General features: G+C 39.2%; 1 protein-coding gene across 1 annotated transcript in view; it reads left to right on the top strand.

The window, feature by feature from the left end:
• LOC103118617 (sodium/glucose cotransporter 1-like) overlaps positions 1-4,973 on the top strand; it is a gene marked incomplete at its 3' end in the record, with an annotated part of 36,804 nt that extends 31,831 nt beyond the window's left edge. Inside the window, exons 9-11 of the mRNA XM_060183847.1 lie at positions 186-293; positions 2,902-3,052; positions 4,900-4,973. Of these exons, the coding sequence (XP_060039830.1) occupies positions 186-293; positions 2,902-3,052; positions 4,900-4,973 (333 nt within the window). The remainder of the gene's footprint in view (positions 1-185; positions 294-2,901; positions 3,053-4,899) is intronic.
• Positions 4,974-15,132: the final 10,159 nt, after the last annotated feature.

The raw sequence follows: 15,132 nt of genomic DNA, 5'->3' as shown, positions 1-15,132 counted from the left end.
CTAACTCCTGCGTATGCACCTTGTTCAAACTCCAGTCAGTGTATGACATCATGAATTGAAGCAACAGCCAGCAGAACAAGAATCTAACATCCGCATATCATTTTTAATCTGTATCCCTGTCTCTGAACTCAGTTTTTAGAGCTCTAAAGCCAACATAATGGTGTGATTGGTATCTCTCTTTGCAGATCAAATAGCATGTGTTGTACCTTCAGAATGTGAGAAACACTGTGGAAACAAATCTAATTGCAGTTTTCTTGCCTATCCATTGCTAATATTAGAGCTGCTGCCTCTAGGTAAGAAATGGACCCTGCCATTGAAGCCATGGAAACCTTCTCCCCCTACCTGTGTCCCCATTGGAGTCTAAACCCTTGAGTTGTAAGGGGATAATTAGGAGTAAGAGCACTTGGGGGTAATTAATCTACCTGTTAGCCTACCGTTCTGAGTAGAAGTATAGACTGTGGAGTAAGAGAACTTTTAACAATAAAGGGTGAGTCATGCTATACTGAAGGAGCTGGGCCTCCTTGCTCTTCATTCCTTATACTTTGAAAGTGTACATACTCTCAGAAGCACAACCTCTACGTTGTTCACTGCCTCACTTAACTCGTACCTCTGCTATTCATTCTGCAGATGGACCCCACATTGTGCTAGGTATTGTTCTGAGAATAGAGATGATCAAGACCTAGCTCTGCTCACAAGAACTCGTATACAGTAGGGCAGGCAAGGAGATGGGTAGTATATTAACAGTGAAATGACTTTCATTTTGATATAAGTGAGTCAATACATTCATCCCACCTGTGTCCCCAAATCCATTGGAAATGACCCCATGAAGTTGTATACTTTTGAGGAAAAATCTGTATGAGTTCCAGAGATCAACAGGCCAGAAAATTTGAGTCATTTCATTTCCATAAGATACAATATAAGGAGAATGTGACTGAGAGAACTTCTGACCATACCACACTTCAGAAAGGAAATTGTTTTGATTTTCCCAACTAATCCTGTCTTAGAGAACCCAGAGCGACATAGCAGTAGGCTATAGGGCCTCAAGGATTTTGCTTGAAGGAAAACAAACCCAAGGACACTTGTCCTTCCTGGCCTTGCTAACCCACTGAACAGAGTAGAGACCTTTCTGCAGGGAGTTTCCAGTTAAGACCCCAGTTACCTCGGACTCTCCCAATAATACATAGAAGTATCCTGTGTACATGGTGACCATTTCAGTTACTAGGTTTCAGGTCGTAGATTATTATAGCTATAGCTGACATGTGTACAGTGCTTGCTATGTATTGGGCATTGTGTAGCCTGATTATTTATTTAATTTATTATTATCTTTATTTATTTATTAGAGACAGCCAGAAATTGAAAGAGAAGGGAGTGATAGAGAGAGACAGAGAAACACCTGCAGCCCTGCTTCACCACTCATGAAACTTCCCCTGCAGGTGGGGAACAGGGGCTTGAACCTGGGTCCTTGTGCACTGCAGTGTGTGCACTTAACCAGGTGCGCCACCACCCGGCCCCCAATTATTTAATTTTATCTTAATCTTAACAGCCATATGTGGAAGTTTCTTTTATGTCCACTTTATCAGGTGAAGGCACTGAGGCATAAGGAATGTATCTCTTGCCGAGAGTCTAAATCTTGTCTGAGCCTTTGTCTCTACATATGTAAAAGGCTAACATGGGGGATGGGGGGCACGAGTGGTAGTGCACTGGGTTAAACACACATAGTGTTGAAGCACAAGGATCCCGGTTCAAGCCCCTGGCTCCCCATGTACTGGGGGGAGGGTCACTTCATAAGCAGTAAAGCAGGTCTATAGGTCTTTCTCTCCCCCTCACTGTCTTCCTCTCCTTTCTCAGTTTCTCTCTGTCCTATCCAATAACAGCAACAACAATAGCAGCAACAAAAATGGGAAAAAAAAAATGGCCACCAGGAGCAGTAGATTTATAGTGCAAGCAACGAGCCCCAGTGATGACCCTGTAGCCAAAAGAAAAAAAAAAAAGAGTATAGCATAATGGTATCCATCTCACAAAGCTATATGGAGGATATTTCTGACTAATGCCTAAAGAGAGACTCTGGCACAAAGTAATCTCTCAAGATATAGTTGTTTTCCTTGAAGGAATCATGCTAAGTGAAATAAGCCAAAAGGAGTAGGATGAATATGAAACAGTCTCACTTGTAGACAGAACTTAAGAAACAAAAACATAAAAGGGAAACACAAAGTAAAATGTGGACTGGTTTTGACATGTTGCACCAAAGCAAAAGATCTGGGGAGGGAGGACAGGGAAAGGGATGGAGGAGATTTGAGGTCCCGGTATATGATGGTGGAAAGGACCTAAGCTGGGGGTGAGAATGTTTTGTAGACCCCTATCATATTGACATGAGACATTTTACCCATGTGTCAACAAATTTACTATAAGCTATTATCCCCCCAATAAAATTTTTTTAAAAAGCTAGTAATTCCCATTACTATGTAAAGACCCAGCAGGAAAATAGTAATTCACTTCACAAAGCAAGGAAAAAAATGTAGTACATTCATCTGTTTCCAGTGGCATTATACTCCAAAATAAAAATGAATTTTTTAAAAAAAATTATTAGTGACTTAATAATGATTAACAAGATTGTAAGATAACAGGAGTATAATTCCATACAGTTCAAACCACCAGAGTTCTGTGTCCCATCCCCTCCATTGGAAGCTTCCCTAGTCTTTGTCCCTCTGGGAGTATGGACCAAAGTTTTTAATGGGATGCAGAAGGTATAAGGTCTAGCTTCTGTAATTGTCTCTGGACATAGGTTATGAGTGTTTTTTATAGGAGAAAATTTAGTTTATAGAAATGTTCAGTGAGATGCCCAAAGCATCTCCTGGCATTACTAGAGTGCTAGAAGTCCAGGGAATGCCTCCTCTTTTTCAGGTTTACGAGGCTTTATAATGTCTACACTATGGGCTGCACTCATATCATCCCTGACTTCTGCTTTCAACTGTTCCAGCACCATATTCACAATGGACATCTATACCCAGATGCGTCCTATGGCCACTGAAAAGGAACTCATGGTAACAGGAAGGTGAACAAGTTTATAATCACACTAGTTAGTGTTATCAGTTAAATGATCCCTATAATATGTTAACGTGAACAAAATTAGACTATACTATTATGTATGAAATTACATATACACACTGTTTCTATATAGTATAGTTATATATTTTTGTTGTGGCAGTTTAGGATAACAGTGAAAATGTGTTTCGTTTTTCTGCCCTCCAACTTGAGTATCACTTTATTGAGGAAAAATTGATTCACAAGATTGTTGTCATCAGGAGGGTCAAATGTTCACAGCAGCAAAATTTGTAATAGCCTAAACTTGGAAGATGAAATCTTTTATAATCACAAAGACAATTGTTTCCATTTGGGAGAAAAAAATTATAACTAAAGTGATTAAAAAAAGAACAAAGTATAATGCACCCCCCCAATAGTCCTTGTACAGAAATATACATGCATTATCTTTTTATTTCATTTAACCCTCATAAGAACCCTTCAAGATACACTTTACAGTTCATATTTTCATTGTACCAATGGGGTTAAAGTGGCTCAGAGAAGGGTCATGGAGTAAATAGGATAACTTTTTATCCCCATGTCTTCAATTTTTTTTTTTCCTCCAGGGTTGTGGTTACTGCTGCTGCTGCTGTTGGGTAGGACAGAGAGAAATGGAGAGAGGAGCAGAAGACAGAGAGGGTAAAAGAAAGACACCTGCAGACCTGCTTCACCGCCTATGAAGCGACCCCCCTGCAGGTGGGGAGCTGGGGGCTCCAACCAGGATCCTTGAGCTGGTCCCTGTGCTTCACACTATGGGCGCTTAACCTGGTGTGCTACAACCTGGCCCCCATGTCCTCAATTTTATTTAGAAGAGTTAACATTATAGGGAATAGTTTCTCCTCTTTTGTGAAATTCATTGGCAAAGCCATCTCGTTCTGGACTCTTATTTGGGGGAGACTTTTGGTTGTATTTTTATTATATGTCCATGCTTTCTAATTCCTTCTGACTTAACTGTCGGAGGTTATATGCTTCTAAGCTTTATTCATCTCATCTAGGTTCTCTAGCTTGGTGGAATATAGTTGATGATAGATGTTCCCATGATACTTTGGGTTCTTGTGCTACTGTTATTTTCTACCCTTTAATGTGCAGTACTAGTTATTTGGCTCTTCTTTCTTTCCTTGTGAGTCTGGCTAAGGGTTTGTCAGTTGTGTTAACCCTTTTAAAGACCAGCTCTTAGTTTAATTTATCTTTTGTATTTTTTTCTTTTTTTGTTGTTGTATCTGTATGCTTAATATTGATCTTCATGATTAACATTAAATTACGTTGTGTTTTAAAGGGATATATATATATATATATATATATATATATATATATATTCTAAACATACTGCCATTCAAAAAAGTTACTTTTTAAAGTCTCAAAGCACTGGTATTAAATCCACAAGCAAATACACAATGTCAAGTTATCTGCAGTACTTGAGTTCTGGAAGTTCAACACTGTTTTAGTACATGTTCGTGGACAATAGTGATATATATTATTATCATTGTTGTTGTTTTCTGTGAAATCTATTTCATTGTCTCTAAGGAAACAGACCCATTTAAACTAAGCCCAGACATAAAAGGAAGGATGTAGTAGTCCTCAAGGCTATTTACCTAATGTTCTTATATAGTCCTCCTTCTAGACATGTGGGATTTTTTTCTAATGGCATCCATTTCCATTATAATTTTTATCCTACTTACTTTGGGTTTAATTTATTCTTCCATTTTATAGGGCCTCTTGGTTGATTGTTCCCCTGAACACTATGTAATTTCCATCTCTGTATTTTCTTATTTTACCTAGCTTAAATTATGTTGTATGATATATGATTTTGTGGCCTGCCAGCATGTATGCTTATTTTCCAGTCTTTCACTTTGAGACTCCTTTTTGTCCTGCCTATTTATATGAGACTCTGACAGGTAATATATGGTTGTATTGTGTTTCCTGATGCCTCCTGCTACTGAGAGAATGCGTGTGTGTGTGTGTGTGTGTGTGTGTGTGTGTGTGTGTGATTGTTGTTGTTTTACCACCCCATTTATCCCTAAGGCTGTGTACCTGCATGATAATTCTGCTGCTTCCAGTGGCCATTTTTCCTTTTTTTTTTTTTTTTTTTTGCTTTCTTTTATTTGATAGAGTAAAAGAAAGAGAAGTTGGGAGGTGTTGTATGCTTTACATTGGGTTGTTCTAGCTCTCCCCCTGCCAAGAAAATTGGATCAGTCCTGCTAGTTTCGCAGGCCCGCTTGGCCCCACCCCTAGGAACCCCAAGAGGGTTCCAGAGTTCCAGAGTTCGAGAGTTCTTGGTGCCGCCGCGGGGAAAGAGGCAGCAGAGTTCTGTTTGGTGATTAGTTTGGTTTAGTTTATGAATCGTTGTTCTTGAACAAAGAAATACAGCTTCCCTGCCCAGCCGTATGTCTCTGGTCATCTCTGTTACCCGCCCGTGAAGCTAGCCCGGCCAGCTGGAGCCTCCGAATTTTAACAACAGGGAGGGGGAAGACAGAAAGACAGAAACACCTGCCAACCTATTTAACCACTCATGAAGCTTTCCCTCATAAATGGGGAGTGGGGGCTTGAACCCAGGTCCTTTCACATGGTAGCTAGTGCACTCAGAAGCTGGACCACCACCTTCTCCTTACTTTGTGCCTTTTGCGCCAGGTGAGTGCAGACCATTGACATTCAGGGAAATTTTGGATTTAAGATATTTTATTGCCATTATTTTACGTGGGCATCAGTGTTCTTGTGTGATTTTTTTTTAAAGAGTCCCTTTAGAACTTCATTTTTTATTTTTTATTGGGGGGATTAATGGTTTACAGTAAACCATAAATGTAGTTGTTGGTACATGTGTAAAATTTCTCAATTTCCTTTAGAACTTTTTATAGATAAGCCAAGAAGAGAAAAATGAATACGGAATATCTCACTCATAGGTGAGACTTAAGAAACAAGGACAGAGTGGAAAACACAGAGTGAAACTTGGATTGGGGTGTGGTGCATCTCACCAAAGCAACAGGGAAGTAGGGAAAGGGAAAGGCTGGGAGGAGCGTTGGGGTTCTGGCGCGTGATGGTGGAAAAGGACCAAAAGTTGGGGGTGAGAGTGTTTTGCAGACATCTATAACAAAGGGATGAGAAGTTATACCCATGTGTCAACAAGTATGCTTAATCAACTTCCCAATGAAGAAGAAAGAACTCATAGAGCAGGTTTGGTAGAAGAAACTATATAATAACTAATAAGACATTTGATTTGCCCTAAAGAAGTAAAAGGAGTGTAAATAAATATTAAAGGTTGACAAGAAGACCAGAAGATAGCTCACCCAGTGTGTGCATGCACATGCTTTGCCCTGCTCACAGCCCAGGTCCCAACCCCAGCACCGTATGGGAGTGCCACAGGATGGGAGAAACTCTGGTCTTACAGTATCTGTCTCTCACTGTATCTGAAATGAAAAGAATAACATAGTCAGCCCAGGAGTAATGAAATAGCACATGTGTTAACTCTAGCACTGCAAAAGAAAAAAAAATAGGATGGCACAAATAACCTTAAATATATTTATATATTACATAGTAATAGATAGTAATTTCATAAAAAGTGGAATACATAGCTAAGTTAAAAGGCTAATACTAGTGGTCCAGGTGCAATGGAAAAAGCATTGGGCTCTTAAGAGTCCACGTTGCTTGTGCCAGAGTGGTGCATTGGTTTTCTCTCTCCCCCACCTCTTTCTCCTTGATAAGTCATTTTTATTAAAGGTTAATATTTTAAAACCTGGTTTTAAAATTTCTACTTATATTGTGATATAATTGACACAGATAAGTTCAGGGCATACAACATGATTTAGCCATATGTGTACACATTGTGAGATAATTATGTGAGATATAAATATGTTAAATAAGTTTGATTAACATCTATCACCTCATGTAGTTAAAGATTTCCTATGATAGGAACTTTTAAGTTTTACTCTCCTAGCAACCTCAAATATACATTAAAATATTGTTAACTATAGTCACACACATATAGTCTCATGTAAAACAATGCCTCACGGTGTATTCCAATAGCGTATTTATTAGACAAAGGGAATTTAGCACTTTAAAAAAATTTTTTTATTATCTTTATTTATTGGATAGAGACAGCCAGAAATCAAGAGGGTGATAGAGAGAGAGACAGAAGGACACCTGTAGCACAATTTCACCACTTGCAAAGCTTTCCTCCTGCAAGGTGAGGACCAGGGACTCTAACCTGGGTCCTTGCTCATTGTAATACGTGCACTCAACCAGGTGTGCCACTACCAGGCCTCCCTTATGCAGGTCCTTGTGCTTTGTACCACGTGCACTTAAGCCGCTGCGCTACCACCCTACTCCCGATTTCCTTCTATGATTGAAAAATATTTCCTTGTACGTATATACCTCATTTTCTTTATCTATTCAACCCACTGATCCATTCAGCTAATTTTCCATTTCTCGGCTTTTGTAAAAAATATACTGCACTGAACAAGGAAGGTGAGACTATCTGTTCAAGGTTTTATTTCAGATATATTTATGGTTTGCAAATATTTTCTAACTTATCACCTTGACACTTTCCTCATTGTTTCTTTTATTGTGTTGAAGTTTTTTAGTTTGATGTTGTTCCACTTATTTTTTATATTGTTGCTTATGCTTTGGGAATCGTATCCAAAAATTTACTTACCAAGACCAATGTCAAGGATTTTATCCTCTGTGGTCGCTTCAAATAATTTCATCCACTTTAACTTAATCTTTGTGAATGTTTTATGTTAATGGTTCAGTGGTTGGTTACTTCTTTGGTTATTTGGTTATTTGGTTTTACCAGATTTGTTTTACCAAATCACTGCTCAGCTTTGGTTTATGGAGGTAAGGTGAATTGTAATTGGGACCTCAGCGCCTCAGGCAAGAGAGTCTTTTTGCATAACTATGCAAGCCCTCCCCCACCTCTGCCTCTGGCCTCATTCTTTTGCATGTGACTATTCAGTTTTCTTCACTACCGCTTGCTGGAGTGATTGTCTTTTCTCTATTGGCTCTCTTCAAACTTATTAAAGTATATGCATGGGTTCATCTCTCTTCTCTTGATTCTTTCTCATTAGTTATGTGTTGTTTTCATATCGTTATTGTATTTTACTCTTTTGGATACTACAAATATCTGATATTGTTTGATATCTGGAAATATGATGCCTCCAACTTTGTTCTTTTTCTGGCTTACTTTTACTCTTCAAGGTTTTGGGGTTTTTTTTGTTTTGTTTTGTTTTGCCCGTGTGTGTGTGTGTGTGTGTGTGTGTGTGTGTGTGTGTGTGTGTGTGTGTTTCCAAGTAAATTTAAGGTTTTTGTATTTCTGGTTTTTATTATTTTATTATCTTTATTGAGTAAATAGAGACAGCCAGAAATAGGGAGGGAAGGTGGAGATAGAGAGGGAGAGAGACAGAGAAACAAATGCACCACTTGCAAAGCTTTTCCCCTGCAGGTGGGGGCTGGGGGCTTGAACCTGGGGCTTTTCACATTGTAACCTGTGTGTAACCAGGGTCTTGCACATTGTAACTATTGTGACTATTTTAGCAACATCATTCATCTAATAATTCTATTTACAGTAGTATCAAAAACAGTAATGGTCTTGGGAATAATTTAATGCTATATTTTAAGATATCAATGACATTTTTATACAGAAATACAAAATCCTGGTTACAATTATTTGCCTTATTTAGGTTACATAATTCTATTACTGTATAACAACACTACTGGACTTTGTATGTTGATGTTTATTGTATCTGCTGCTACTTATTGAAGCAACATATCTTTAAAATAAAATTAGTTTGACCAAGATCATAACTCAGTTGGTAAAGCCTGGGACTTACATGCTTGAAGTTCCTGGTTCTGTCCCAAGCACCGCATGTAACAGAGTGGTAGTCTGGCTTCTCTCTTTATCTCTAATGCAAAACACTCCCTCCCATTCTCTCTCTCTGTTTCTCTCTCTCTCTCTCTCTCTTTAAAAAACAGGGGGGGAGAGGCTTTGTGGGCCCAGAGGTGGTGCAGTGGCTAAGGCACTAGACTCTCAAGCATAAGGTTTTGAGTTCAATCCCAGCAGCACCTATACTAGAGTGATGTCTGTTTCTTTCTCTCTCTCTCTCTTTCTCCCTCCCCCCCTCCTATCTTTCTCATTAATAAATAAATAAAATTGTGGTCCGGGAGTTGGCACAGTGATAAGGCTTTGGACTCTCAAGCATGAGGTCCTGAGTTCAATCCCTGGCAGCACATGTGCCAGAGTGAAGTCTGGTTCTTTCTCTCTTCTCTTATCTTTCTCATTAATAAATAAATAAAATATTTTTTAAAAAATAAATAAAATCTTTAAAATATATAAATTTGTTCCTTTAAAAAAATTATAAATAAAAAGGTGGGGGCCGAGGGTAGTGTACTAGGTTAAGTGCACATAGTACAAAGTGCAAGGACCCGTGCAAGGATCCAGGTTCGAGCCCCCAGCTCCCTACCTTCAGGGAGGTCGCTTCACAGGTGGTGAAACAGGTCTCTCCTCCTCTCTATCTTCCCCTCCTCTCTCAACTTTTCTCTGTCTTATTAAAAAAAAAAAAAATCGAAAAAGTAGCCACAGGAGCAATGGACTAGTAGTGGAGGCACCGAGCTCCAGCATTAACCCTGGAGGCAAATAATAATAATATTAATAATAAGGTAACATAGGGCCCAGAGAAATAATTCAGCCTGTTAGAGCAGCAGTTTGTATGCCTGAGGTCCCTGAGGTCCCAGGTTTGATCCCTGGCACCACCTTAAATCAGAGCTGAGCAGTGCTCTGGTCCTCCATCTCTGACTCTCTCCCCTTGTCATTCTCTCTGTCTCTTTCATAAATAAATAAATGTTTAAAAGGGTAAGATTGGTGCCATGGATATAGCTCAATGGTAAATACATGGCTGTATAAGGTTCTGGGTTCATTGCCTAGAACACCCACCTAAAATTAAATAAGACGAATAAAAGACTTAAATATAACATGGAAAATTTTATATCTTACAAATTTGTTCATCCGACTATAGACACAGTTACAGAATTTTTAAGCAAAAGGTCCAGAACCATGGCAACCTTTGTGTTATTCCAAGAATGTAGCCATAGGTTACTATTTATTCTAAGGTCAAATAATAAATTTGACCATATTAACTGAAAGATAAATAAATTCATACAGTTATCACAGAAAAGTAAAAAATAATAATAATAAAACCTGGGACATATCTTCCCTGGAGGAGCACACTTTACTGTGTGTGTGGAACCAGGCTGGAGATTCTGGACCGCATGAGAGATGAATGGACAGTATCAGGGAGAAGCTCCACATACAATGAAGCGTTCTATAATATCCCTGCTGTCACTGCTTCTTTCCTTCTCCGTCTATCTGTGATTGAAACAAAGACAACAAAAAGAAAAAAAAAAGAAAAGAAAGTCCACATGGAAACTTGCATGTGAAAGGCCATGGCAGCATAAAAAAAAATTTAAATGATTTTCAATTTTCACACCTATTTTTTTCATAAGGTAGTAATGATTTGCAAGATTGAAGGATTTCAGGGGTATAGTTTCACACTACAATCACTACTAAAATTCTGTGCATCACCTCTGATAACCAACATAATTCTTACAGTGTCTGAGAGACAGTTTGGTGACTTTTTTTTTTTCCCTGAGTGCCTGCTTAAGTCTCTTTTTAAAAAATTTCTTTATTGAGGGATTAATGGTTTACAGTCAACAGTAAAATACAGCAGTTTGTACATGTATAACATTTCTCAGTTTTTCACAAAGCAGTTCAACCCCCACTAGGTCCTCCTCTGCCATCATGTTCCAGGACCTGAACCCTATCCTCCCACCCCCATCCCTGAGAGTCTTTTATTTTGATACAATGCACCAACTCCAGTCCAAGTTCTACTTTGTGTTTTCCCTCCTGTTCTTGTTTTTCAACTTCTGTCTATGAGTGAGATCATCCCACAATCATCCTTCTCTTTCTGACTTATCTCACTTAACATGATTCCTTCAAGCTTATTTACGTGTTTGTGTGCTTTAATTATATTCCACATATGAATGAATCTGTTTGGTAGCTGTCTCTCACCTCTACTCATTTCAGTGATCATAATCATGATCACCAAAGAGTAGAAACAGCCTAAATGTCCAACAATAGATGACTGGATAAAGAAATTATGGGATATATATTCCATGAAATACTTACTCTACAATAAAAAAAGTTGATATTGTATCCTTTGGGACAAAGTGCATGGAACTGGAGGCAATTATGCATGGTGCGAAAGTAAAGAGATGAAAGATAACTACCACATGGTTTCACTCATATGTGGAATCTAAAGAACTGATACATATGAACTTACAAAAAAAAAGAAAAAGGAAACGAACTGTTTCTAAGACTTGTGAGAACAATGTAGGTTACCATTGGGAGGTGGGAACATAGAGCTTTGGCGGTAGGGAACTGTAATCTACAATCTTGTAATTCTCTGTTCTTGTAATTCACTAGTAATCACAAAGAAAGAAATGGGAAGAAACCAGAAGTTTCAAACAACTTAATAATAATAATAACAAAACTCTGCTTAAAAATTGGCAGAGGGGGGTCGGGCGGTAGCTCAGCTGGTTAAGTGCACGTGGCACAAAGCGCAAGGACCTGTGTAAAGATCCTGGTTCCAGCCCCTGGTTCCCCACCTGCAGGGGAGTCACTTTACAGGTGGTGAAGCAGGTCTGCAAGTGTCTATCTTTTTCTCCCCCTCTCTGTCTTCCCCTCTTCTCTCCATTTCTCTCTGTCCTGTCCAATAACGAACGACATCAACAATAATAACTACAACAAGAAGAGCAACAAAGGGGGAGGGGAATGGCTTCCAGGAGCAGTGGATTCAGGGTACAGGCACTGAGCCCCAGCAGTAACACTGGAGGCAAAAAAAAAAAAGGCAGAGGATCTGAATAGACATTTCTTTAAGAAGACATTTAAGTGGTCAACAGGCACAGGAAAAAGTGACCATCATCACTTATCATTAGAGAAATGCAAATCAGACCCACAATGAGGTGTCATGGCAAGTGTTGGTGAGAATATAGTGAAAAAGGAATCCTCCTACACTGCTAATGAGAAAGTAGACTGGTGCAGCTATGATGGTTAATAATATGATAGTATGGAAATTCCTAAAAAAAAAAATTAAAGATAGAAATATTATGTAACCATACTATCTAGCTAATCCTTTCCTGGGCATTTACCCAAAAGAGTTCAGAAATACTAAATTGAAGTGATATATGCATCCCTATCTTTAGTGTAGTATTACTTTCAGTAGCCCAGACATGGACACTCCTTACCAAAGTGCCAATTAATAGATGAATGGGTAAAGAAAATGTGGTATGTGTATACAGCAGAATGAAATTCAGCTTTAAAAAGATGAAAGTATGCCATTTACAGCTTGAATTGACCTAGAAGGCATTGTGTTCGGTGAAATCAGAGAGGAAAAAAAACTTGTAATTTTACTTATATGTGAAAGTATTGCAGAACTTATCTCCAAACACAAGACCAGAGCTGGTTTTTGGTGAAAGAGAGGGGTTTATTACACCAGTGTATATAGGAGACTCTGGATTCCTCCAGGAAGTTCTCCCTGCACCTTGGAAAAGCCCACAGTTTTATTCTGGTTACATTACAGTCCCCCCTCAAAGGAGACAAGGGAACAGACCAGATGGACTTACTTCATTATTACAGAGCAAGCAGAAACAGACTAAGGCAATCTTTCACATAACTGTTATACATGCTTCTTATCTGTGGCCTTGGTGCAGAGGAGATGGGGAGGCCTAGTGCCTAGTATATATCAGTCCTGAAACAGCTGGATCCTCCCTAGTCATCTTTATCTTCTGTTACCTTAGCCTTGGCCTGCTGGCTTAGGTATGGAAGGGGAGGGGAGGTAGCAACTACAGCCACTGTTTTAATTGCTGTGAGGACAAGCACAAAGAAAATACAGACTTAGGCTCTATGTCCGTATATCACAGAGGAAAAACAATTTTCTACCAGGCACATAGATTAAAATATCTCTATAGGGTGAGTCAGGAGAGTGTGCACTCTGCATTCATCTAGTTTTCCATTTCAGAAGATAAAACAAATGAACAAAGAAAATCAAACATCGGTTATAAGAATAAAACAGGGGCAGGCAGCCAGTTATGTGCACATATTACCAAGTGCAAGGACCTGGGTTCAAACCCCCACTCCCTACCTGCAGGGGGTCCACTTTATGAGCAGTGAAACAGGTTTGCTGATATCTCTTTCTCTCTCCCTCTCTATCTCCCCCATCTCTCTCAATTTCTCTGTTCTAGCAAAAAAAAAAAAATTCAGAAAAATGGCCACCAGGAACAATGAATTCACAGTGCCAGCACCAAGCCCCAGCGATAACCCTAGAGGCAATATATATATATATATTCACAGCTGGGGAATGTGAAAGTAGGCATCTGTACTGCTAACCTGTGCCATGTGGAATCCATACTTATATTTTACTGCTTTTCAGTCATAAAATTCCAGTTGCTACTATGATTCCATCCTGACCTCCCTAGACAGATGACCTTGCCAATGTGTCCTGGAAACTCATCTCTCCAGAGCCCTACCCCAGTAGGGAAAGATATAAACAGGTTGTCCAACATCCATGTTCTGTGGAGAAGCAAATTCAGAAGCCAGAACTACCACCTCCTGCACCCTAAAATGTCGTATGCTTTACATTGGTTTGTTCTAGCCCTCCCCCGCCAAGAGAATTGGATCAGTCCTGTTAATTTCGCGGGCCTGCTTGGCCCCGCCCCAAGGAACCCCGAGAGAGGGTTCCTGAGTCCGAGAGTTCCTGGGTTCCTGAGTTCGAGAGTGCCAGAGTTTCAGAGGGTTCCCCAGTAAGAGAGTTCCTGAGTTCCAGAGTTTCAGAGTTCCAGAGTTGAAGAGTTGCAGAGTTCGAGAGTAAGAGAGAGAGTTCGGAGGGTTCCTGAGTTCAAGAAAAAAAGAAAGAGTGCTTGCGCCACCGCAAAGAGACAGCGGAGTTCTGTTTGGTGATTAGTTTGTCTTAGTTTATGAATCGTTGTTCCTGAATAAAGAAATACAGCTGCCCTGCCCAGCCGTTGTCTCCGCGTCTCTGTTACCCGCCGTGAAGCAAGCCAGCCCGGCCAGAGCCTCCGAATTTTAACAACACTAAAAAGAATTTTAGTCCATATTCCCAGAGGGGGGAATCTTAGAGGATGATGACCAGAGGGCTTTGAACACTAGAGCCACCAGGACACAGAACTTTTAAGACCAGGGATCTTTGTTTTTGCCCCACTTAGAGGGAAGATAATTTGAAGAACACCTGATACAGTCAGGTCCTGTTTGCCTTACATGATAGGGAAGAGGAATAACAAGGACACCTGGAAATTGTAATTGATGTAAGTTAGAAAGATGTGAAGGTGGGGACTTAGAAGTAAATAAAAACAGGCTTTAGCTTCCACATGGGGTAACTTATTTTTGCTCTGGTGCATGCCTTTTTATTTCCCTGATTAAAAGTTTAAAATACCTGGGGGAGGGGACACCCAATGAGAGATATTTAGAGTTGGGAGGGAAGCCTTTAATAATGGAATTTAAAAAAACACTGATTTTAGTCTTATAAAGGCAAAAAAGAAAAAAAAGAGAAGTCATCATGAGACTTAAACTTAATGGAGTACTACTCAGCAGTTAAAATGACTATATTATGTCCTTCAGGACAAAATGAATGGAACTGGCAATTATGTTTAGTGAAGTAAGTAAGAAAGTAAACAACTAACTGTAGGGTGATTTCACTCATATGGAATATAAAGAATTAACACATGAACTTGAAAAGAGAAAAAAAAAAAAAAAAAATATATATATATATATATATATATATATATATATATAGTCAGCCCATACCTATGTCAGTGGGAGAATTATGGTGGTTGGAGGGGGTTGGGGCACAGTTCTTGGGTGATTGGGGTAGTATAGAATTACACCCTTATTATCTTATAATCTCATGAATCATTGTTATATCACTAATAAAAATCAATTTAAAAATAACTCTTGGGAAAAGGTTAGGTAAGAGTGGCCAACATAACACTGGACTG

The sequence above is a fragment of the Erinaceus europaeus genome, unplaced genomic scaffold (assembly GCF_950295315.1).
Source record: "Erinaceus europaeus unplaced genomic scaffold, mEriEur2.1 scaffold_862, whole genome shotgun sequence".
NCBI classification, from domain to species: domain Eukaryota; kingdom Metazoa; phylum Chordata; class Mammalia; order Eulipotyphla; family Erinaceidae; genus Erinaceus; species Erinaceus europaeus.
This window is presented reverse-complemented; position numbering and strand designations above follow the sequence as displayed.